The 26,715-nt window shown below is 36.6% G+C and overlaps 1 protein-coding gene across 1 annotated transcript in view; it reads right to left on the bottom strand.

Moving 5' to 3' along the window:
* Nucleotides 1-210: 210 nt before the first annotated feature.
* The window catches only part of HS3ST2 (heparan sulfate-glucosamine 3-sulfotransferase 2), a 131,471-nt gene continuing 104,966 nt past the window's right edge, over nt 211-26,715 (bottom strand). Inside the window, exon 2 of the mRNA XM_074196226.1 lies at nt 211-1,748. Coding sequence (XP_074052327.1) covers nt 1,130-1,748 — 619 coding nt within the window. The 3' untranslated portion in view covers nt 211-1,129. The remainder of the gene's footprint in view (nt 1,749-26,715) is intronic.

Raw genomic sequence — 26,715 nt, 5'->3', positions numbered from 1 at the left:
TCGTTCTGATGTCAATCTTTCCACCTCTACTTTTGCCTACCTAGATCTATACCTCAGAGCTATCCCCAAACCTTGTCCTTGCTTTCTAGCATGACTGCTAGGGCAGAGTTATCCTCCTACTCCTTAGCATATTAGTTATGATGGCATGCCCAAGTTTACCAAGAAATGTCCTGAAGAAAAATGAAAGCACATTTTTAAGGACAAGAGAGAGAGAGAGAGAGCCATCTTTATTTCACATGAACAAGCATGAATTACATGCTGAACAAGAACACTAGTGCCAGTGAAGTACCCGTAACCACAAAAATCTGTGCTTTTATTCACAGGACCAGCTATCATTACAATGTGGCTTTCAAAGACATTGCTTTTCAGACGTCTCCATCATCATCTTCATGCTCCCAGGTTTCTCTTAGAGACTAAGGGCTCAACCTTCCTGGGGATGATGAGAATCCTTCCTTTCTCTAACTCCAGTGGAGGAGAACAGGGTGGGAAGGTTTCTCTCAAGGGTCTAGAGGATATGGGGTGGGGCTATGATGGAAGGACTCTTCTTTTCCCCCAGACTGTATTGGGAAGTCTGAGTCAGTGAACTCTCAGTGGGCATAAAGGGTAGGCACATGCCAACTAGGAACTGAGTTTACAAAGCCTTTTTTTGTGTAGACAGCACTGGGGATAGACTGGTTTATACATAGCAATATATTTGTAATCTCTGGGAAAATTCAATTTCTTCACAGACAGGTTGCGCAGGACTTCCCCTTTACTGCACATAAGTCAAACCCCATCCTGTTTTGAAGGACTTGGTGTATGATTCCCATATAGCAGAAACAGGTCCAAGGGTAAACAGGAACCTTGTTGGACCAAGGACAGACCTGTCTTGATTTCCTTTTTTAGGAGAACTGATAGGTCAGAAAAGGTCAGGTGGGTTTCCCTTGACCCTTTTAGCCCCAGAAAGGTTTTGCGTTGGCTGTCCAATGGTTGTTTTGAGGGTGAGGGGAAGGAAGAATGAGGTGATATGAGGTATAGGTAATATGGGATTCATGGGCATGTGTGTGATGATGGTGGCAGAGATTAGGACATGTGTACTCAAGAACTGTCCTCATTGAAGCCTGAAGAGTACACTCCCATCACAAATTGTTTATTCCCATCTGAAGTCCTGTCCAACAGTTTCATAAAATTTAATATTATATGGTCTATAAAAGTCTCGGAGCTGGTCTATCACCTCAGGATCTATCTGTACATGAGTTCTCCCTTTGGATTTTCCCAGACAGCGGGGTAGAATGCTACTCTCTGTTTTTTTCAAGCAAGGGAAGCCTTTGGTCTTGTTAAAATAGAAGTGCTTATCTGTGATGACCCTTTTGATGCCCAGGAAGTCCTGGACTCTGCCCATTTCCCCAGCAGGGTCTGTGATGAGGCGCTCACCACTGACAAAGTGGATCTGGGCCAGTGGAAAGTATTGAAGCCAACTCTCTAGGTGTACCACATACATGCCTATGCGAATGGCATTCCAAGACATGTCCACGAGTCCCAGGCTTCGGTTGCGGAAGGAGAGTCCCTCAAAAGTTGGGATGTCTGGCTTCTTGGAAAGCGTCTGAGTGTAATCTGAGATAGCCCGTGTAACGGGGTTTCGAACAACCACAATCAGTTTGGTATCTCGGGACATATTGAAAATTCGCCTTGGGGCTTCCTTGGTGACAAAGTAGCTGGGTGTTTTCTCCATTGTAATTTGAGTTTCAAGTGTCCTGGGCATAAGGCTTCTGAAAAGAAAAGACAAACATTGTCAGATCTTAGGAGATATGCATACTCCACCTAAGACTAAATCATTTTATTTCTGAGATTCTAAAGCTCTCAAGAAAGATCATAGTATATTCTATTTAGTTCTTAGCAAGTAGAAAAACATCTCCCCTATCAGACAGAAAGAAAAAGAAATATGGGGGGAGAGAGAGAGAGAGAGAGAGAGAGAGAGAGAGAGAGAGAGAGAGAGAGAGAGAAAAGGAAGGAAGGAATGAGGGGAGGAAGGAAAGGGAGGAAAAAAGGAGGAAAAAAGAGAAAAAGGAGAAAGAAAAAAGACAAAAGATAGAAGGGAAAAATAAAAAGGTGAGGAAAGAAGGAAAGAGAAAGAAACAGAAAAATAAAGGATAATGAAAAGGAAGAAATAGAAGAAAAAAGGAAAGAAGGAAATGAAAGAAGGGAGAAGGAAAGAAAGAAATGAGAGTCAGTGAAAGAAAAGGAGAAAGAAAGGAAGAGAAGAAAGAGAGAAAAATAAAAAGAAAAGAAAAATCTTTCTTCCTTCATTGGGAATGGAGACATCTATTTGATCAGATTCTTGGACTAGTCCCAAGGTCATCCTAAGGGTTCAAAATTATGAAGTCAGCAAATGTGACCTTATCTTATTCAATAAGATGACAAATTTTGATTCCAGAAGACTGATAGTAATAGCAGAGATGTGGAAGAATCTGGATATAGAGTGAATATATTTTATCAAATTTGGATAAGTTCAAGTTTAATTTGGCTTAATTTTACTTCTGTTTTGCACAGGGAGGTTCTTGATGTTCCCCTCCCTTGGTCAAGAAGCTTCAGAGGCTCCCAAATATCTGAAGGATAAAAAGCAAACTCCTCTTTTTGGTTTTTGAAGCCCTTCCCAATTTGACTTCAACTTCGCTTGGGGTGTGTGGTAGTAATTGGACATTAAACTCCATAATACACAAATGTGACTTATATATCCTTCTTTAGACAGAACTTTTAAATTCCTACTTCTCTGCCATCACCTGGGTTGTCCCCAATAACTAAAATGCTTTCCCTCCTCAATACCATGAACTAGAACTCCAAGTGACTTTCTAGGATCAGTTTAAATGCCACCTCTTTTAAGAGTTCTATTTTGCTTTCTTCCATCAATAGTGCCCTCAAATCCGATATAATTTCATATAGTGTATATATATATATATATATATACTTATCATTGAAATTATTACATACCCCCACTAGAACATATTCTCTTTGAAGGCAAGAGTTCTCACTCCTGTATTTTTATCTTCATTATCAAGTAAAATGTGTGACATATAGTAGGTATTTAATAAATTTTTATTAAATAAATTGGGAGGTTATTAAAAGGGATGAAGATATAGAAAAAAATGTCTTTCACACACTTGGGTTCCTGCCTTTACAGTTTTCTCTTGCTTCCATGGGTAACTATTATTTTTATATCCTTTTTTTCTTAGTAAATCATTAATTTTTTTTTTGTTCAGGCACAAGCTCTTTTGGAAATCAATTCTGTTAAAGTTGTCTGCATCTGATCTTGTGTGTATGTGTAAAAGATGGTTGCTAGGGGTGACTTGAACAGGGGAGGTTTTTACTGAATCTTAATTTCTTATGGTGTCTATCCCAGCAACTGATCCTGGAGATTTATGATGGGAAGAAGTATGTTTCTTTTGTCTTTAATCATTGAAATTCAACAGTGGAAAATGTTTCTCTATGGCACTTTGTAGAACTTAAAATGTGCACACACTCATGCACACACACACACACATACACACATACACACAATAGCACTTATAAAAGACTTTTCTCATCATAATAATCCTGTAAGGTATCTAATACAAGTATGATTCTCCTAATTTTACAGGTGAGGAAACTACATCACAAAGAAGCTACATGACTTGATCAATCTCCTTTCCATGCTGTCAGAATAGGAACTTAACTCTGAGACCAGTATGCTTTCTATTAAACCCTTTTCTCTGTCCCTAATTCTGTCTCTGATTATCTTTCTCTGTCTTCATCTTTTTCTCTCTCCTTCCCTGCCCCCTTCAAGAGATAAAGCTCCTAAGGCAGGAGCTTTCTCACTTTTATTTTTTTGTATGTCCAATATCTAGCACTGTCACACAGTAAATGTTTAATTAATACTTATTCATTCAGACATATAGTGCCAGTCATGGTCCTTTCCAGTGATACTTAGTTACAATCTTTTCCTTCTCCATAGAGAAGCATGGGTGCAGGGAAGGAGAAAGAGGGGGAAAGAGGATCAGAAGCAATGGAAGATAAAATCTGATATGGAAAGGATAGGTATCTTTTAATGACTTCTATGTGACTAATTGGAGAATACTATACTTGTCATTATCATAAAGGTACAGAATTAGTATTTTTATGCCAGGCTTGTCTCAAGTCCTGAGTTTGAAGGCACTATTGTACTGAAAACTATTATTAGTGTTGGGAGAGTCTTGAGTTCAATATAAAGATTTAGGATGAGTAAGAAGAAATATTCTAATCAAGTCTTGGGATAAGGCTATATTTAGATTAAGATGAAACTGTCACCAGGAAACATTTTAAATATTTTAAAAGATTTTTATATAAACATCTAAGTTTCTATTTAATATTTATGTTTTATCTGTTTTATTAAAGATAAAATTATTTGTAGAATATTATTCTAGGGACCTGGAATTGTTAGAAAGAGTACCATATACACAGTCCTTCCTCTCAGGGAACTTACAATTGTTAAAGGGATATAAGATATAAAGATACTGAGGATAAAACAATGTAGAATATGATAAATGATGACTATATGCTTTTTTCCTCATGTGGTTGGGCAAATGACATAAGTTACTTAGATCTCCTCTTGCAATAGATTCCCTTCAAAAAACCAAATAAGAAGGTGGTATGATCATTCGCTGAGCTAAACAATCATAACCAAAAGTCTACTGAACATGGATTGCTGGGTCATTAAGGACAAGTCACTCAAATAGTTTCCTGAAAAAGATTGACTTTTAAAAAGCAATATAATAAAAATGGAAATAGAATACTAATAAACTGTCCAATAAACACAAAAATTTTCTGTTTGTTAGTTAGCATGTTGACATTTATCATGTCTAGTGGCAACATTTATGAGGGGAATAGGAAAAAGAAAGCAATGGACTGAATTTATATTAATCAACAAGCATTTATTAAGTACCTACTAAGTGTCAGATATTATGCTAGGTGATGGAGTGGAAATATAAAAGTGACAGTCCCTAATCACAAGGAGTTTACAATCTACTAAGCTAGAATTTGTTTATTATTGTATTTTTTTAAAGCATTTTCTTTATCATAACTTTGTGCTAATGCATGTACAATTATTTCCTGATGAGACTATTTAGACCAAGAGAAGTAAATAGCTCTAGGCCAAGTAAATTTCAGAATTACATTTGAATTTAGGTCTTCAAATGCTATGTGATTTCTGAGGAAGGAAAAATTATTTCTGAAAGAGTAGATGTGGAAGGCTTCTTGGAAGAAGTGGTTTTTGAACATGATTTAGTTGGATATTTTCAACAGGAAAAAGGTTGGGTGCAGTTGGAGAGGATAGGTATTCCAAGTCTTAAGTGCAGTATATATTTTAGTGAAAAAGAGTAGTCTCAATTGACTTGGAGTGTGTATAGTGTGGGGGATGAGGGGAGGAGGGATAAATAGAAGAAGAAGAATAATATGAGACAAAATTGGAAAGGTAGAGAAGCACATACAGTACTGTACTTCCAGATGAAGGAGTCTGGACTTTATTTGGCATAGGAAGACAGAGAAAGATTTTGCTCAGAGGAGTAACATAAACAAACGTAAGCTATTCCCCAAACAAAATACTCATCTCCAGGCTCTGGGCCTCTTCACTGGATATTCTCTATGTCTTGGATACCCTCCCTCCTTATTTCTATCTTCTGGCTTCCTTGGCTTCCTTCAAGTCCCAAGTAAAGTCTTACCTTCTTTGAGAAGCCTTTCTCAATCTCCCTTAATGCTGGTTCTTTCCCTTTATTGATCATCTCCAATATATAACTTATTTTTACATAGTTGTTTTCATATTATTTCCCCCATTAGACTGTGAGTTCTTGAGAGGTAGAGTCTTACTTTTCTTTGAACTTCATCCCCACCCCAGTTAGCACAGAGTCTGACCCATAGTAGGTACATAATAAATGCCAGTTTAACTGACAAACTGATTGGACATAAAGACTATTAGTCTAACATCAATAGACAGGATGAATTGGAATAGGAAAGAATAAAGACCTGATTGGTTAGGAAGTAAATAGAGTATCTAAAGAAAGAGGTTATGAGGGTGTAAATCATGGTGATGATAAGAACAGAAATGGGGGGGGTGAATATAGGAGTTACTGAAGAAACTTCTTCCCCAGAGCTGGGGAAGAACCTGAAAGAGTTCTTGATTCTTTACTGTGGACCATGGGTTTAATGACCTGAACCTGGGGTTCACCTAATAAGTAGAAGTACTGTTCTTTTCTTGGGGACCAGAATGATTTTAATCTTGGTCAGTGGGTCCTGGTAATCACTTTAATGTCGACTAGTAGCAAGAGATACCTACTCTATTGAAGGTCAATCTCAGCTTCATTATTCAGGGGAAGTGGGCTACAACAGAAGACAAGAGCTAAGGTTTACTAGCTTTGTTCCAGCAACTTGTCCTAGATTAATTTCTCTTCCTCCACCATGGTATATTAAAAGTTGTTCATGGGGGCTACAGTATCTGTAAGTAAGAAGCAGGGGGATGTCATCTTCACAGAGCAGGAAGTTTGCTGGGGCTTGGGTATGTTCTATAGCAGTGAAGATGCTATAGATATCACATCTGTCAGCAGCACCTGGCCCTGCTCTTCATCAGCACCTATGCTATCAGCTGTTGAACTCCCCTTGATAATACCCTTGTTGCTTTGCAAGAGTCATTCTTTACTTGCACATGTTTTCTGAGTTTCCATTTAGCTTACAGGGTGCCTACGAAGGCATGCCTTCCTTCTGTCATCTGATGATTCACATAGTCAAGTGCATCCAAGGTAGAGTCATAATTAGTAATATTTATACCTGAGCCAAGGATCACAACACAATAGAACACACCTTCTTCAACCCTGTAAGACAAATTGTGGAAGGGGTAGGGCAGAGTCAAGCTAAGGAGGAGCTCACTTAGGGGTGCAGCAGCAGGGAGTGAGGGACAGGTAGCCCATTTGGTAGTTTCCTGTTCAATTAATTATCCTTGCCAACCAGATGTTAAGCTTTCTTGTTTCTATAAGGACCATAGCACTTTACATTTGGAACTCTTGGGGGAAACCCTGATTACCTCACCTTAGTTATGATTCTTGAAATACAGAATTCTCGGTGTATACAGGTTTTTGGCTGATTGGAAACAAGAAAGAAAAATGGCCACCAAAAAGGTTCTTCCTGGATAAGCTAATCAAGAGCAACGAAATCTGGCCAGAATAAATCTTGGGGTGTACATGAGTCAAAATTTAGGAGATTAAATCCAATAATTTAATTCAATAAAATTTTGTTAAGCATTTTCTATGCTAGGTACTAGGAGGGATATAAAGTTTAAGTAAGATATAATTCCCTATTTCATTAAACTTACAGCCCTATGTTCTTATAGAAGAAACACAAATAATTATATGACATTCTGGTTTGACAATGATACCTTCCTTATTCAATGAACTTCAGTAGTGCCCCATTGCTTCCAGAATTAAAAATAAAACTCTTGGTATAGGTTTTTAAAGCCCTCCATAACCTGGTACTTTCCTACTTTCTTACTCTTCGCTCCAACACTTTGCTGACCTCCTTTTGGTTCATTATATTACACACTCTATCTTTCAATTTCAGGTATTGTAACATGTGTCCCCCATGCCTAGGACTCTCCCTTTCATATGTGTCCTCTAACTTCTTTGATTTATCTCAGGTGTCAATTAAAATTTAGCCTTCTACAAGAAACCTTTCCTGATCTACCTTAATGTTAATGCTTGTGAAATTGTCTGTAATTTATCTTGTCTCTGTCTTGTTGGTTCTTTGCATGTTGTCACCTCCTTTACACTGTAAGTTCCTTGAGAGGAGGACATGTCTTTTACTTTTCTTTGTATTCCCAACATTTAGCACAATATCTGCCTCATAGTAAGTACTAAATAAGTATCTCTTGACTTGACAAATTATATTAGAATATTGCATTGGATTATATGACATTGAAAAGAAGACAAGTAATAACTGCTGTGAGGGAAAGGGGATCAGATGTGACTTCCTAAGGAGATGGTATTTGATTTAATCTTCAAAACTTGAATTGGGATCCAACACATTGAGGGATGGGGAGAGCATGTTTAATATAGGGAGCCAGTACCAGCAAAGGACTGAAGGCAGGAAAGCACAAGATCTGTGTGCAGAGCAGCAGTCTAGAGTTCATTTGGTTTCAAGTATAGAGTCGATAGAAGGCAAATTTAGGGGAAAGAAGGCAATTTCACAAGTTGGAGTAGGGAGAAAATGAAAATAAAGGTCTTCGAAGTAGACTAGGAAAAATTTTAATTTGGGATCTGCAGTTAGTGCAGCAGGTCAGTCTGGCTAGGATGGAAGGGAAGGCCAAGCCAATATGTAGCCAGGCAATCTCTATCCAAAAGCAATTATGAAAACTGTATTGTATTTAAAAATATCCTTGTTTGGGGATGGCTAGGTGGCTTAGTGGATAGAGCACTAGCCCTGGAGTCAGGAGTTCAAATCCAGCCTCAGACACTTATAATTGCCTAGCTGTATGGCCTTGGGCAAACCACTTAACCCCCATTGGCTTGGAAAAAACAAACAAACAAACAAAAAAGAAATATCCTTGTTTAAGAGCCAAGTAGAAATGTAATTTATTGCTCAGCTCTAAGGGTCTGAGACCATCAGCTGTAAAGATATATGGAGGAACCTAGTTGAGGGAGGGTAATGCAGAATAACATAAATGGGATTTTTCTATAAGAATATATATGTACAAATATACACATAAGTTTCAGAGAAATAATATTTTAATTTTGAGCTTACCCCATGGTTGTAATTAAGGACACTATCATCTGAGGTTAATTTCAGTTGGAGGTAAGGGAGGTTGAACTATGAGGTCCAAGGACTCCTTTCCCCATTGTTTGTACCAGGCTGTCCTGTACCCAGATTGTATATGGTACAAGGGAACATAGCTCCCATCCCTACTACTGACTTCTTGGTCTTTGCACACTGAAGTTTCCTTTTCCCTAAACAGAAGGCAGACTAGGGGAACATGACTCAGACTGTACTTCTTCCTCAAGAATCCTAATCTTCACAAGAACTTCCATATCTAAGGTAGAATGTCTCCTGATCTAGAACACCTGACACCTTCCTCAGCACGTCTAGACCCTGAAATTCCATCTACCTATGGAAGACAGTGGTTCAATATACTGTACTCCTGGGGCTCAATACAGGGCAGGTTTGAAGGATTAGCATCTCTTCAGCTGACCTCATGCCCATCTGCTCAAATCTGACAAGGATCAGGAATATCCCTTTTCTTCCCTTCTCTTTATGAATGAATACAATGGGGAGAAAATTGGCATACTTGATATACCTCTGGTTGCACGTAATTATTTCTGGTGTCTTAGATTGGGAACCTAAATCTAAGAACATAATAGAACCCTATGGACTAGTGGTGGTTCTTGCTGTTCAGTTATTTTATAGCCATGTCTGATTCTTTGTGACCTCATTTGGAGTATTCTTGGTAAAGATACTGGAGTGTTTTGCCATTTCCTTCTCCTATTCAGTTTACAGATGTGGAAACTAAGGCAAACATCATTAAGTGACTTGCCCAGGGTCACACAGCTAGTAAATGTCTGAGGTCAGATTTGAACTCAGAAGGATGTCTTCTTGATTCCAGACACAAGAACTCTATCCACTTTATCACCTAGCTGGCCTAGCTGGTTACTAGTGACCAAATAAAACTTTGATCTTTGCAACACTTACAAGTCAGAAATTAATGCTTTCAGGAAAAGATTGTAACAAGACTCAAAAGAGCAAAGAGAAAAAGAGCAAAGGGATAATGGGTTCTTCTGTGTGATTTACCATTCTAGCATTTTTGAACATGGAAGGTTTTTGTTTTATTTTGTTTTGTTTAGCATTTCAAAGGTAATTTCCCAATAGACATTAAACCATTCAGATAATCACTGGTAGCTATAAGCAAATTAGCTCTAATTTTTTTTCAAGCAGTCATGACACAATAAGATATTCTGTAAATTATGTATATAACTGATTCTAATAGTGAGTAACATTTGTTCAGGAATTGATCTGGAGGAAATATAAATTATTATTACAGTACTATGTTCAGCATAGTCACATAATACCAAATGTATTGAATGATGAATAAATGAGGAAACGAGTAACTTTTGATGGTATTCAAGACTAAAGGCTAATATAAAAAATTCTCTATCTCAAGGGTTCCTCAAGCTCATTTTAATTGGAGAAGAGGAGCCTTATGATACCTGCTTTGATCATGACAGTGAGTTCAGTCTCAAAATTCATTATTCTAAAGATTTAAAATCTAACTGAAAATAGAAGGAACCTCAAAGGTTATCTGTTTACAGCTAACCCAGAGCAAACAATCTCCTTTTGGACAAATTTCTATAATTAGTCATTCAATCTGAACTTGACAACGGGGAAGTTCATTACCTTCAGTCTATTCTGGAATATCTCTGATTATTAGGAAGCTTTCCTCATACTGAATCAAAAATCTTCCACTCTGTAACATCATTATGTTGTTCCTAGTTCTTTTCTCTAGTGTCAAGTGGAATGAATGTATCCCACTTCTGTATGATTGACCTCCAGATATTTAAGGACAACATTCCAATCCCCAAATATTCTCTTCTTCAATCTGAATATCCCTACATTTTCTAAATGAACATCATAATCTTTGGGCTTCCAGTACCTGTGCCATTTTGGTTATCCTCCTATGGATCCATTGTACTTTCATAATTCTTTATTCATGATTGAACGTTCAATTCAATTCAACTCCTCAAACATTTAATTCAACATTTACAGTTAATTCAACAACAACTCCTCAAACATTTAGCAAATACATAGGCCTATTTAATTATATATTTTTTCAGTTTCTTAATTGGAATAAGTTTGGGTTTGAGTCTTCAGAATTTTAATCTGGGAAGTTTCCCAAATCTCTTGGAATGATTTCCTTTGTAGTGTTGAGTTGTGGGACCCTATTTATCCTATAAATTCTGGGGAAAATTTCAATCTGGATAGTTCCCCAAATCTCTAGGAATGATTTCCTTTGTCATTAGCTATCAGTTACTTAGCAAAGTTCTACATATTTCTATTTTGGAAGCTAGTTGTTCCTTATTATTCAAAATTAGTTTCAGAATATTTGGTCTTCCCACCATTTTACACCATCTCCTCAGTCCTGCCTTCAATCACCTCCTCTCTTTTCTAAAATATGAAGTTGTCAGCAAGGTAAATCAAGAATTGATCAAACATTGTTCTCCTTACAAGGAAGCCTCTAACATAAGTACAGAGAACTGAAGTTTTCATTATCTCTATATCTTTGAAATTCAGCTTATCTGACTTCTGGAAAAAGTGAAAATGACCAGGCAGAGTGATCTACCCATGGTCACTTTTGTTTATGCCATTTTGAAAAATTCCTACATAATATAATGAATGTAATATGATAAAGTACTTTTCTTGAAGAGTGGTACTTCTTTGAGAAGTGGTCTTTGGGGGTCTCACATCTAGAAAAGATCTTAATTTAGATACATCAAGGTCACCCATTACACCCTGGGCCATTGCCAGTCACCTTGACCTTAGTCTTGCCATGGGTACATCAATAACTGGAGGAAACAATGACTTTATGCATCTCTACACTACTCACTTCCAAATTCATGCACAAGTCAAGATATTAGTCCTCTCTGAGAACAAAGGAAGAGCAATAACAGTGAAGTCTCAGAAATGAGATTTGAAGATACCATAGTGATAGCTATGAATTCTGTCCATTCAGTATCCATTCTTATCACAATTATGAGAACTAAACTTCTGGGAAAGGGGGGTGGTTTTCAAGATTTCATTTCCTTTTTTCCCCTTTTTAAAATATTTAATCATAGGTACATGCAAATGAGCAGGATTTGTGAACACAGCTTTTTTGCCTGACCCAATGATGCTAAAGTGATAGAAGGTAAAAGGAGGATTTAAGACACATGCACACAAATGCACACATGCAAATATATACTTATATGTTCACGCAGGCATATATGTGCAGTGCATATGCACATACACATTTACATGAACACACAAATAGTGTGTATACACACATGTGTATATACACATACATGTGTATTGTATAGAAATGCAATACACACACATATATACATACATATATATATATATATATATATATATATATATATATATATATATATATATAAATAAACTTTTGTTTTTGATGCTCCCAGGTCATTCCAGTCCTAAGAATCTGAGCCACTGATTTTGCTTTGACAGAGTTTAGGGACCAGGTGACCACCTTTGTAGTGATAAAATTTCAATTTGTTTCTTATGCTCTTAATGCCTGTGGGTTGTTTTTATTATTTTGGTATGTTTTCCAAGAGAGTGCTTCAATAAATAAACAACTAACTCTTTCTTTTTTTTGCATAGGTCAATTGGATAAATATTTATAGCCTGTCTAATTTTGCTGTGTTTCTTTTCCAAATGTATTACTTTAATTTGGGAATAATTACCATTTAGTGTATCCTATTTGCAAGTTGCTGAGTTTAGAGAGAGATAGTAGAATTTTAATACCTAGTTGAGTAAATGATCATGGAATAGAAATCTTGGTATCTGATGAAAACATAGAAGCCATCTCTTTTAATCCTTGCCAGATTTTCATTCAGTATTTGCTTGGATATTTCCAAGTATAGGCAAGAACATATCTTCCAAAAATGTTTATTTCATTATTGTACATGTCAAATGATCAGAAAGTTCTTCCTTGTTCTGAATTTTAAAACTATAGAGCTAGGAAGGATCTTTGAGATCCTGTAAGTGAGGTATTAGGTAGAGTATTGGACTTAGAGTCAGAAAGACTTGAGTTCAAATCCTACCTCAGATGCTTAGTAGTTAAATGACTGTGCAAGTCATTTAACCTCCCTTAACCTCAGTTTCCTCATCTATAAAATGATGATAACACTTTGCAGGTGCACTGAAAGGATAAAAGAGATAATATGTGTAAAACCTTTTGTAAACCTTAGAATATAATTTAAATGTTACAACGTAAGGTCTTATTTTAAAGCTAGGTATGCTGAGGCCCAGAGAAGTTAAGATCCTACTCAAATGATCACAACTATCTTGAGGTCAGAAACAATAGAAATCAGTTGTCTGGATCTCTAACCCTTAGCTTTTTCCCATTTTACTGAATTACTTTCTCTCAAATCTGCTTTTCTATATCATATGATTATTGGTTTTGGTTTTGTCCTAGTAACATTCAGGATTACTCTAATTTCTTCTTCCATATGACAGCTCTTCACAAGCTTGAAAAATTATTACAAATAATCCCCTAAGTCTTCCCTATTCTAGGCTAAACATTTTCAATTCCTTTATGTAATCATATTCCATATCTTGTTTATATATGAGAAAAGAAATTTTTCAAATGTCAATTAAGTGAGGAAAATATTGGGACCTAAGACCTCTCTGAGTCTTAGTTTCTTCAGCTTTAAAATGAGAGTGTTACATTACATTTTCTATAAGACCTATTCTGGTCCATTATCCTGGGAGGATAATGAACTTTTTTTTATCATATCTTAGCTCTAGTTTCACCCTGGAACACTCTTTAGCACTTGAGATTCCTTCTCTTTGGAACATACATCCATCCCTTTGTTTTTTCCAAGTCTGTAATATTACTCTGCCATAATAGCCCCCCTTCTTCCATTTGTAACTTCTTTCCATAGTCCCCATTTTCTGGAGGGGTTCCAGGTAGCCAATCTTCATCTACCTTCTAGCCTTTACTACCATGCCTTATGTAGGTATTTTCATTCCCCATACCCTTCCCTCTTCCTTACCCCCTCCATAAGAACATAAGTTTCTCAAGGGCAAAGGCAATTTTTCAATTTGTATTTTGATCTCTGAGACAGTGGGCACAGAGCCTAGCTCACAGTTGACATTCAAATAAATGATTGTTGCCTGTCTATCTACCCAACTTCTGTTATCTATAATTCTAAATCTTTCAATTATGTCATTGAGTCAAAGACTGAATAAGAAAGATTAATAGACAACTTGTTTCATCTACTGTTCAGCAGTAATCACCTTGATCAGGAAATCAGGTATCTGTGATTCCAAAAATAGTTCCTTAGAGGCTTTCAGCATAAAAATTAAAAGCACCTGTCCTCCTAAAATTCTAATTTAATCTTTTAATTAATCTCTGCATCAGTTTCCTGAATTGTAAAATGAAAATCTACCTTCCAAGGGTTGTCATGAGGATAAATGAGAAAATATTTGCAAAACATTCAGCAGAGTGCCAAGCATACAGTAGGTGTTTAATAAAATGCTTGTTTCCTACCTCCCTCTCTTTTTTAAATTAACAGTATCAATGTTATACTAGTTCATTTGTGCCCACACTCTATTATAAACTTCTAGTAGATTGACAGGTTCAGCATAATAAGGAAGATTAGTAGGATCCCAAATACATTGCTACCCATAACAAATAAAAATGATCAGTTGCTGGTTGACCCCTCATGAGACTTGCTTGCTTGGAAGTGAATAATACTGACATTTCCAAGATTCTTGTAACTTGTTCAACGGGTAGTCATCATATGATTTAGTGCTTAACTTTAGGCCTATTGTAATGTAGGTCCTTTTAGCTACTGCTTCTCAATATTACTAAGAAAGTTGGGAAGTTGACTAATACTCTTGTTTGTATAAATATTTGTTATCTAATTTATTCCATTAGATGCTTTGAGTTTAGCTCCTTGACTGCAATGATATACAGTACCACTGGAATCTTGTGGTTAGATCCCTTCATCCTGGGATATAGAATTAGGGTTCTAAATATTCTATCAACCCTGAGGGCTAGGGAGGAGGCCAGAACTGCTAGACCTAAATTTACCAAGTTATTTAGGCTCCAGAATTTCTCTAGGATCCATGATTTAAAGGAGAGTTCTAAATCCAGGACCCCAACTTTACTTAGCCCAGGTCAAGAGAACTCAGAAGTTAACCAGACTCCTAGTATGTACACAGCTTTATCCCCTACCCGTTCACAGAGTCAGAGTCAAAAGTCCCTGCCCTTGGAAGTCCACATATAACAAAGGAAATAGGGCAGATTCATACATATCATATGAATACACACAAGTGAGGAATACAGACTCAAGTCCTAATGGCAAACTGTACCCCAGAGAAAACTGATAAAAACAAAGCTGAATGTATGACAAAATTTGGTCCTAAGGTAGGAGACAGAAGAGGGAAAGCCTAGGGATCTGGTCAATGATCCCTGAGGAGGTGTTTAGACAAAAAATAGGTCCCTACTTTTCATTCAACCTCACTCATAGAGGCAGAAAAACTACCACAGCCATTTATCTTCCCAAAACTGATTGTGTGTTTGTATGAAAAAAGAGAATGGGAAAGGGAAAAAAGAGAGGGGAGAGGAGGTGAATAGATGGAAGGGGAAAGATAAGAGAGGAGAGGAGAGGAGAGGAAAGGAAGGAAGTGAAGGGGAGAGGAGGATGAGCACAAGCATTTGCCCTGAATTGAGAATAGCCATGTGAAGATGTTTAACAATGTATGAGTATGTGTTCATGTAATGTATTTGGAAGCATATGGCTTTAAATATGTGCATGTGAATGATTATTATTAGGAGCCTACAGAATTTCCAAATCTCTGATTATTACCAGGGAAATTAACTGGAAGAACTATTCATTTTCCGCTAAATTTATAAGATATCATTATATGTACTGGAAGATGTGTCTGCCTGGGGGGGCCCAGTGATGTATTGAGCTAGGCTGAGCTTGCTTGCTCCTTGAAGATAGTTTTAGTCTCTAGAGGGACAATTATATGAAGGGAGTAAGGAAGCAAGTCATTTTTTTTTAAAGAAACTAGTTCACAGAAGTTGAAACTATCAGACCTCAAAATGCTGAGAAGAGAACCAGAGATTTGACAATTACTGTTATTTTTTATGAGCCCTGCTATTGTGTGGCCCTTCTCTCCTAATGGATCAGACCCTTTCAGGTCAACAATCCTCAGATCCTCATCCTTAGAGAGTTATACAGGCTTTGGAAAAGTTCCTTGGAATATCTTCCATATCTTGGGTTCCTTCAATTGGCTCTGGGTCTCCTGATCCTGATAAGGCAGGTTGGAAAGTTGACACCTATGAAACTTACTATCATTACCTAGAACAAGTCACTTAACATTTGTGAAAAAGTCCATTTCCTAACCTCTAAAATGGAGCTTTTTGGACTATATAACAGGAAAGGACTTTAGGGGCTATTAAGCCAAGCTCCATCTTTTTAGAGATGAAAAAATGGAATGTTAGAGAGAATAAAAGATTTAGTGAAGATCACACAGCTAGTACGTTTCAAAAGTGGAATTTGAACTCATCTTCTTGATGTCAAGTCCAACCCTAATACCAGCTAGCTTTCTCAATAATAAGTTCTAGGTCTAGAACTTGAATTCTATAACACCTTGACTTTTAGGTTTCACAAATTCCCTGGTTCTAAAAGAATAAACAGTCAAAACCTTTGCTGCAAGTAGACAGACTGACACCTCTGGAAACCAAACTACAGTATTTCTACTCAGCTTCAGACTCTGGGCCTGGTTTCTAAGTATTCCATGAACCATTGCTTAGCAATGAGTGAGAAATGTCTATATTCCTTTGAGTGCTCCTGTTCTCCTATGCAGAAAACTTTTTAATTATTATATATTTTCTTATCTGTAGTCAGTTTGTTGAAGGCAGGAATATTTTGTTTTGGTCTTTATTCCAGGATCTAGAACAGTTTTTTTTCAGTCTGGCAAGTATTTAATAAATGCTTACTGAATGGATGGATGACTGTTGAATGAATAAACTGAGGTCCCTTGAAATCCTGAGAATACAGGACAAATTAGGCCCTGGAAATAGAAGATAGTGGTACTTCTACTAGACCATTTCTAGTGATGGGGAGTTCACTACCTCATGAGGCAACCTAATTTCACTGTTAGGCAGTTCAAATTGTCATGAAGTTCTTTTTTGCATTGAACTGAAATCTGTCTTCCCATAATTCCATTGCCCCTAGAGTTAAACAAAACTAATCTAATGTCTTGTCCACCTGATAGGTGTATTTCTACATATTGATATAGTTTTTATTATATATTATTATGAATTAATAATATATGTGTGTGACATAAAAACATTTGTATATAAATATAAAAGTATATAAAATGTATACATGTTTGTGTATATAAATGTGCATATATATTTACACATGGAGTACAGGATATGGTTTTCCTTGAACCTCTAGTGTGAAGGCTGCCAAGTCCTTTTCAGGGTTGCTTTCTACCTTTGATATCCACCTGAGTCACCTAACTCTTGCCTATGATTCCTAAAAAGCTATAGCATGCACATTAGCCATACTCAAGTAAATTGTTTTAAATACACACATGCACATATATGTATATATCTATCTATCTACTGTAGCTCCCAACCTGAAACATGTATTCTATCCCAATCTTATCTGTGATTGATTATATATATATATATATATATATATACACACTTATATTCCCTTATATATTGTTAATATGTAATATAATGATTTTCATAATATGGAAGAATATATTTATATAATATATATATATATATTTAAGACAGCTATTCTGCTTTACCTAAGTCTTGCCTTGTCAGGATAAACAATTCTAGTTCTTTCAAACATTCCTCAGATGTTATGGTTTAAATGCCCTTACCATTCTGGACAACCTTCTCTATGTATGCTCTATCTTCTTAATGTCCTTCCTAAAAATGTGGAGCCAAGAGCACAACTCAATAAACGTCAGATTTAAGGTCTAACCAGGATGAGACCCAGAAAAAACTATTACCTAACATGTTTTGAATACTATGCTTCTATTAATGAGGCCTAAAATGCCTATAACATTTAAAAATAATCTATACAATAAGTACTTCATAAATGTTTTTAAAATTTTAGTATCCCTGACATGCTGCTGATTCATTGTGGTTTTTAATTGACTAAAATCCTACTGTTGTTTTTGGTTTGCTCGAACCACTGTCTAGCCAGTTTAACACATGGCTTGAGGAGGGACAATATGGCAACTTCTATCTTAAGCAAATGGATGCTGAGGCAACAGCTCAGTGGCCTATGCGATAAAAAGTAAGAAAGCTGATCTTATCTAAGAAACAAAGCCAAGAGTAGAATTGGCTGGAAAGTAGGGGAAAACAAGAGAGGAACAAGGACTGTGGAATGGATGTTGCCAAGTCTATCTAGTGTCAAGAAGTTAGGATGAGCCAATTACCTTTGATAGAGAGACAGTGTCTAAATGCAGACTACTTTGTATCAAGCCCAATACAAACCACAGTCATCTCTGTAAAATTATTTTTCTTAAAACCCCATAACTGCTTTCTTTTCAAAACCTCAGTCTTGTTTTTAATGTGAACTAGGGGGTTAGAGGAGCAGTTTTTGGTTGACTAGAGGGGGCACTGTTAGGACATAGTCTATAAGTCAGACTTGGTAGGGGTTGAAAACATTAGATAATGAAACTGGGAAAAAATGGCAAGTGAGAAAGTTGGTGGAGGAGTTACAAAAATGAGAGATACAAATATGATGCTCCTTTCTCTGTCAGGAGTTCTTTGACACAGGTGCCTTTAAATATATGAATTTGAGAAGGGGAATATTGAAAACTGATAATTCAAGATCAATCACTCAAAAACACAAGAATTATCAGAAAAAAGTATACTTTTAATAACCAAGATAAAAGGCAAAGGCAGACTGAGCTTAGCCTGCTATAATAGGATCAAGCATCAGTTTCCTGTTAAGATTATCAGTTAAGCATGTATAGTTCCAGGAAAAGCATTTCCTTCAAGCACTCTAAGACAAGGAGGCTGGTTTTTAAACGGCAAAGTGGATTGTGATGTGAATTCTCTTAAAGGAAATTGGACAAGGGTGGGAGTGTGGGGAAGGGGACAAGAGAAAGCAGAAAGGTAGAGAGAAATTAGGAAATGGGAGAGAGGGAAAAGGAGACAAAGGAGAGGAAGAGATGGAGGGAGAGAAGTAAAGAGGAAATGGGAAGAGGGAAATGAGAAGGGGGAAAGGAGATAAGGACTTGGGGAAATAGGGATAGGGAGGAAGGAAGAGACAGGTGAGGAAATGGAAAGGAGATGAGGAGAGATAGAGAGGGAGAAACAGAGAGAAGATGAGACAGAGAAGAAAGGAAGAGAAAAAGGGAGTTAAAGAGATAGGGAGAAAGAGAGAAAGAGAGGAGGAATAAGGAGAAGCAGATGACAATAAGAGGAAGAAAGTTAAGGGAAGAGGAGATAAGGAAAAGAGGAAAAGGTAAAGAAGAGGTAGAGGGAGCAGGGACTTTCAATTTTATTTCTAATGACACAGAAGAGTCTTCCTCTCCCTCTTCTCCCCAACCAAACCTAATTTTTGCTAACCTACTTTCCTTACCACAATTTTAAACATTAATAATAATAATAACTGAAATTCACACAATTCATACAGTTTTTAAGGTGTTTTCAATAAAGAATCTTATTTAAGCCTCACAACTCGGTAAGGAGGTGCTCCAGATAAAAGAAAAGTTAAGTGATGGAGGCAGATTTTGAACCCAGGCCTTACTAAATTCAAGACTTTCACACTTTCCACTATTCCATGATTGATGCTATGATAACTATCATTTAGAAAGGAAGTGTTTCCCAATGGAAAAAAAGATTACTTTCTGTGGCTCATATTTTATACAGGAGTCTCTTGCATTTTAACTTGATTGTTTTTTGGTTTTTCTATTTTTTGGGGGGGGAGGGTTGCAAGGCAATGGGGTCAAATGACTTGCCCAAGGTCACACAGCTAGGTAATTATTAAGTGTCTGAGGCCAAGTTTTTTGGCCCTATGCTATGAAACTACTATAAGTTCTATTATGTTAATTTCATGAGTAATATATTATATAATAGGATTTTGGGAGGTTTTTTTGCAAGGCAAATGGAGTTAAGTGGTTTGCCCAAGGCCACACAGCTAGGTAATAATTAAGTGTCTGAGGCCGGATTTGAACCCAGGTACTCCTGACTCTGGGGCTGGTGCTCCATCCACTGTGCCACCTAGCCACCCCATAATAGGATTTTGAACTAGATTGGACTTTAGAGGTCATCTAATCTAACTTCCTCATTTTGAAGGTGAGGAAACAGCTTTAGAAAAAGGAAGTGAAATGCTCTGTTGTAAAAGGTAGGAAGTTGCAGAGATGGGAATAAAACTCAAGAGTTCTGGTTCTAGATACAGTATTCTTTCCACTATACTACTGAGGCTGAAAGGGAAAGATTATCATTTTCAATTTTACTGTAGTCTAGCAGAGTATTTACTGTAACCATTCCTGTTCTGTAGTTTCATTGGACTCTCTTCCAATTTCATAATGAAGTGACATCCAGGTATCTCCAATGAAGAAGAAACATAACCAATAATAAACACAACATGCTCATGTTGACCTGTTGAGCACACACTGGCATACTACAGACTGGAGGTTAACAGTAATAGTTTTTGGAGAACTTAAAATCCCTTAAACCTGTGATTAGTCAGTGGCATAGGCATAATACCCAGGAGAAATCTTCAAGTTTGAAGATCCAAATGGGGAATCAATTCATTTTTGTTTCTAAGATTGTCCTGGTCAAATCAATAAAATTCATTATTCTTTCTTGTGTTTAGAGCTCTTTGGGAAGAATAAACTATCATGGAGGAGAGAAAATATCACCTCTACTGGGAATAGAAGAATGGAAATAAATGATATCAAAGACCTACCTCAAAAATTCTCTTGTTCAGCATTGTCAACTTTGTAGGTGTTTTGTACTAGGATACTATGGGTTTTGTTTCCATTCCTGTGGCTTAACCCTATTTTCTCTGAGGTCAATCACATGCCCATATGTATTTCCATTGTTTGACTTTTGCTTTTGACCTTTGTATTTTATCTGGCCTAACTACCAGTTAGATTCTAGATTGATGCCCCAGATCTTGGACTATATTTCATGGTAAAGATTTGGCTTATGGTATTTGAGTCCTACCTATTTGTTATTCACAGACTGAGCCTGGATTTGCTTTTCAGAAACCATTTTCCTGCCTTTGTCCATCTCTAGTAAATGGACCATAGGCTCTGACTCCGGAAAATTCTAGTTGTGATTCAACCTTAAGGGTCTTCTCAGATTCCCACTTCTAGCCTTCCTACTCCTGCAGTTGAGAAAACCTCAAGATAGGAACTCCTTAGAAGGTGCCAGATACCCAATGTGGTGACATTTTATTAGCAAAAATCCCACTAGTCTTCAGGAAACCTCTCTAGAAAGATCTTCTTTTATAATGAAAATGCATATGCACACAAAAGAATCTAATTTCTCCCCTTTCAAATCCAGCTACTTTCATTGGCTCCAATCTGGGAATTGAACAATACTTGAAGGAAAGCTTCCCCCTTGCTAAGCAAATGAGTAGCCTCTGGGTACTTGAACATGTGGCTGGAATAGAGAGTTGCTCTGTTCTGATCAGATGAGTCCCCTTTGATTCAGGCACATGGATGAAGTGGGTAGTCACTCCCTGTGGAGCATAGCTGGAAGCTGAGCCATTTCAATACAAACTAAAGTAAACACTATTGAGAAAAGCATTTTGGCTCTGCTGGAAATCATCCAAACATAAGATGAGGAAGTCATTCAAGTACTAGGCTCTTTTATCTAAGGTTACTCTGTAGGTCAATGAAAAACAAAAGGAGAATCATGACAATCAAGTGACTTCTCTCCCAAAGAAAGGTTACCCCTTAGGTAAGGCAAAAAACAAAAGGGAAATCCTGGAAATCATGTAAATTACAAAAGATCAGAAAAAAACACATAGTCTTGAGAGGACAAATGCATTGAATCATGTCAATAGCAGCCATGGGATCAGAGATGAATGTAGGGGATTATTTGCCCTTCATGAGAACACAAGAGATCATACACAAGAGGGAAAGAAAAAAAATCATACACACATAATAGATGAGCCTGGTACTATGCATGTAGCAAGCACAATATAGGAAAAAGAGATAATCAGTAATACATGGATGACAATACCCAAGAAAAGATCTTAATACAGACTAAATAAAGTTCAGATTAGTGATTGTCTAATAACAAGGAAATATGGAGCTCATAAGAAAGTAAAACATATTGACTTTATCAAGGGAAGATACAAAATGAAGAGAAGGATGGAAACATATCTGCTATGTCCTGGATGGAATTGAACATCATTGGAACCCTGGATAGAATGGGACATCCTCTTGAGCAGCAAAATTTGTTGTTGAGTTTTTATAGTGTTCTTTTCTGAATCCAACAGGATTGGTCATTGGGGAAAGTGGGTAAGGAATTTGACCTGGGGACTGTTGCTATTTGATGCCAGGATGGAGGGAGAGAGGAGATTCCTGGACAATTGGAGATTAGTTTTATTCAAACTTGCTGCCAGGAGGAAAGGAGGATTCAGACCATTATTATTGATTGCACTGTGAAAGAGTGACTCAGTTTCCCTGGCAGGTACTTCTTTATTTAGTAGGCTGGGGAAGCTTGGGGAAGTTACCATATCTAGAATTGTTACAATATTACAAAGTAAAAGTCATGACCTCAAATACACAAGTGAACAAAAATAGACAATAAACAGGGTCAGCTAAAGATTCTAATTCAAGAATTTCATACTTGGAAGGGACCTCAGAGACCATTTGACTTCATTAAGCATCATTGATATTTGGCAGAAAGAGATTCATAAATGAATTCTGACTCTAAAAATATATAACATTCAAAAATAAGAAAAGATAAACATTGGTAGGAAATAGAAGTCAGAACTTGAATCCAGGTCCTCTTGGAGCATCTAGGTGGTGTAGTGAATAGAGAGCTAGGCTCAAGTTATGAAGACTCATCTTCCTGAATTCAAATCCAATCTCAGATACTTACTAGCTCTATTGACCCTGGGCAAGTCACTTAACCCTGTTTCCTTCAGTTTCCTCATTTATAAAATCTCCAGAAGGAAATGGCAAACCATTCCAGTATCTTTGCCTAAATGGAGACAGACATGACTGAACAACAAACACGATAAAAGGTTGTATTTACCTTTGATACTAAGAAGGAAATTCAAGAGGAAATGAAGATGAGAAAGCATTTAGGTGAGCAGCAATGGACAGAAGAAAAAATGTAATATTTATAGAAGGATTATTAAAAATTTGGGAAACAGATCACTTTCTTGCTATGGAAGCATTATATTGTTGTGATGGGGAAATTTGCCCATCTGGGCATCCATAGTATCCTCTCTCTCTATCTCCCCCCCCCCCGACTTTTTCTACTCCCGCTCTCTCTCCCTTTCTTCCCCTCTCTCTCTCTTTCAAGCAGAGTAGTTGATAAATTTTGTTATAATGAGAATCTTATACATCAAAAGGTAGAAAAGAAAAATTTCTATTCTGGATATAACACTGACTAACAAAGAACTGGTTGATGAAATTGAAAGTGACAGGAACCTTGGGGATAAGTAAGTGATAATAGAACTCATGATAGAGAGGTAAAGAAAAGCTAAGCCTAATTCACCCCAGGCTTGAGAAAACAGACATAAAATAATGTAGAGAAAGAAGAGTAGATTCCATTGGCATATTTTGTGGGAGAAGTTTGCCCAAGAAAAATTAGATACTTTCAAGAATGAAATTCTGAGATCCAAAGAGAAATATTCCCAAAGAGAAGAAGACCTGGAGGGAAGGGATGACTAAAGAGAATCATGTAGTTATGTAGGGATTCACTAAGCAACTAAAGAATTTTAAAGGGACTGCGTGGAAGATGAAGGCAAGGGCAATTAATTGAGAATGAATTTCAAGGAGTACGTCAGTCCTATAAGAATAGTGTCAAAGACTACTAAGGAAAAAGAAAAAAACAGAAAAAGAAGACTGATCATGAATAGAACTAATGAAAAGAGCTTTCAAGGTTAATACTGGGACAAGAGGAGGAAAAAAGAGAGGATCACTGCTTAAGGCAGATAATGAATGACAGTGACAAACCTGAACTACTCAGTACATACATTGCTTCTATTTTATCTTTCAAAAATTGTCTTTAGACTGGGAAGGATAGAATGAGAATGGATGGTATGAAGGAACTACCTAGGCAACTCGGTGGCACAGTGGATAGAGAACTGAACTTGGATTCAGGAAGATCTGGGTTCAAATTTGACCTCAGATACTTACATACTCAGATATTCAACTGGTTGTTGTGAGGATTAAATGCAGATTATTTATAAAGGACTTATTACAATGCTGGTTGCATAATATGCACTTAACCAATACATCATTCCCTTCCTCTTTCCTTTTCTAACCCAACTCCTGACTAAAATTAATTATACACTAAAATAATCATATGAAATTTCTAAGTTGGTAGTCCTCTGATGCTCTGGTGAGTAAGTCAATTTCTCTGCTTCTATGTATTCTCCCATTTAAAATGGAGTTGAACTAAATAGTCACTGAGAGACCCTTTCCAACCTTAGATTGTTGCATCCTATGGTCTGAAAAGATCCTTTGGCATTCTCCCTTATCCCAAGAATACTTTATATTTACCTGGTTTATATCTTGTATTTATTTCTTTACTTTTATATTGTTTTCCCCCAGTGAAATGTAAGTCTCTTAACATAATAGAATCTTTTGATTTCCTTTTATATCTCCTACAAATATCACAGTGCCTAGCCTTTGTAAGCACTAATAAATGCTTCTTGATTTTAATTGAATTAAAACTTGGGAGAATAGTTAAATTACCAAAGGAAAAGGGTATGTAATTTAATTATCAAAAAAAGAGACTGGATTTTCCAAATAATGGATTAATGAACTCTAGGATCCATTAAAAAAGCAGTGATTACTAAAAACCAGAATGATTTAATAAAGAAAAGACATTTAGACTAATCTGTGTTATTTTGATTGGACAACTAGACTGTTAGATCATCAGAATGTTACAGTCTTAGTATGCTTAGCAAAACAGTTGACAAAGCTTTTATCTATCCTTATGGTCAAGGGAGAGAGTAAACTAAATGTAAATGAAATTAGGTATACTTGGAACTAGAGCCCAAACTGAGTGACTCAAAGACTACTTATTAATAGATCAACCTCACCTTGGAGAGAGATATCCAATAAAGTATGCCAGAAGTCTGTCCTTGTAATATATGATATTCTTGTCAGTGATTTGAATTATGTCAAAGAATACATGTGTGTAGAATTGGCAGGTTGAATGAAGTTAGTAATAGCTAACTTGTTGAATGATAGTAGCAGGCTCCAAAAATATTTTGACAACTTAAAATGATAGGCTAAATCTAATTCAAGGAAATTTAATAGGGAGAAAAGTAAAGTCCTTCATTTGGGTACAAAGAATTACTTTCATATTATATATATATATATATATATATATATATATATATATATATATATATATATTTATATATACAAACATATACATATATACACACATATGTATGTATGTGCATATATGTATGTCTCTGTGTATACACACACACACACAATTGTAGTTGGGCAACTATTCTTATGAAAAAATTTCAATATTAGGTAGTAGTATGACATGGCAGACTACAATACTTGCTCACCTAGGTAGAATTATGAGAGTCATGATGTACCAGATGAAGCACATATAAATTCTGCACTATTCTGCCTTGGCTTGACCACATTAGTAGATCTGAGTACTACACTTTTGGAAGGACATAAGAATAATAATTCCAGAAAAAGGCAACTATAGTAGTGAAAGAATCAGAATACATATACAAAAAGATCAGAATAAGAAATTGGGGAAATGATATTTGACTTAGAACCAGAGCAGGAAAAGGGGTCTGTCATGGCAGGAAGAAGGATTTGTTCTGCTTGGCTCCCAGAGGACTGAATGAAGAACAATGATCAAAGTTTCAGAGTCAGATTGAGCCTTGATGTAAGGAGAAAAAAACTCAAAACCTTCCTAACAATTGGAACTGACCAAACATGGAGTGGATTGCCTGCAGAGGCCATTGGCTCCTCCACATTTGAAGTCTTCAAGCAGATGTTAAATGAGTACCAGGTGGAGGAAAGTTGATTGGGAACAGGTAGGAGTATATAGACTTAGGGACACCTGATTTTCAGAATGTTTAATTCCAAGGGTAAAATTAAGGAACCACAATGAGACTTGAATAGCTACAACAGAGCCACCATAGCCACTTTTCTCCAGAGGTCATAGTTTCTTATACCTGGATGATGGATCACTGGAAAAATGTGGGGAAGGGTAAATGTTTAAAGCACATTAGGCTTCACAATATAAATCAATAACTAACCACACTAGAGAGAGTTAAAGTGTGCATGTGGAAAAAATGGCATCTTATCTATTCAATTTGTGTTGTATGCTTTTATGTATGATTGGTTTATGGCTGCTTATGTATAGGTCATAGGAAAGCAGTGTGGGTTTCAAACAATCAATTTGCCTGTTGGTTTTCTCAAGGAACTGACTTAATGAGTAACTCAGAGAACCATTTTCACAGACTCAGAATTAGAAGGGACATCAGAGGCAATCCAGCATAGTTGGGACTTAAATTATGACTTCTTCTATAATATCCTTGACAAAGGGTCATCCAGCCTCTACCAAAAGATGTTTAGTGTGAAGGAGGGGAAATATATTAGTTCCTAGGACAACCCACTTCATTTCTGGGCAGTTCTAAGAGTTAGGCACAAAGCCTGGGACTTTTAATAAAGGCTTGTTGATTTATTGATCAATTAGGAAGGTATAATATGGAGCCCAAATTTGTCTCTTTC

Source organism: Macrotis lagotis, chromosome 8, assembly GCF_037893015.1.
Source record: "Macrotis lagotis isolate mMagLag1 chromosome 8, bilby.v1.9.chrom.fasta, whole genome shotgun sequence".
NCBI classification, from domain to species: domain Eukaryota; kingdom Metazoa; phylum Chordata; class Mammalia; order Peramelemorphia; family Peramelidae; genus Macrotis; species Macrotis lagotis.
This window is presented reverse-complemented; position numbering and strand designations above follow the sequence as displayed.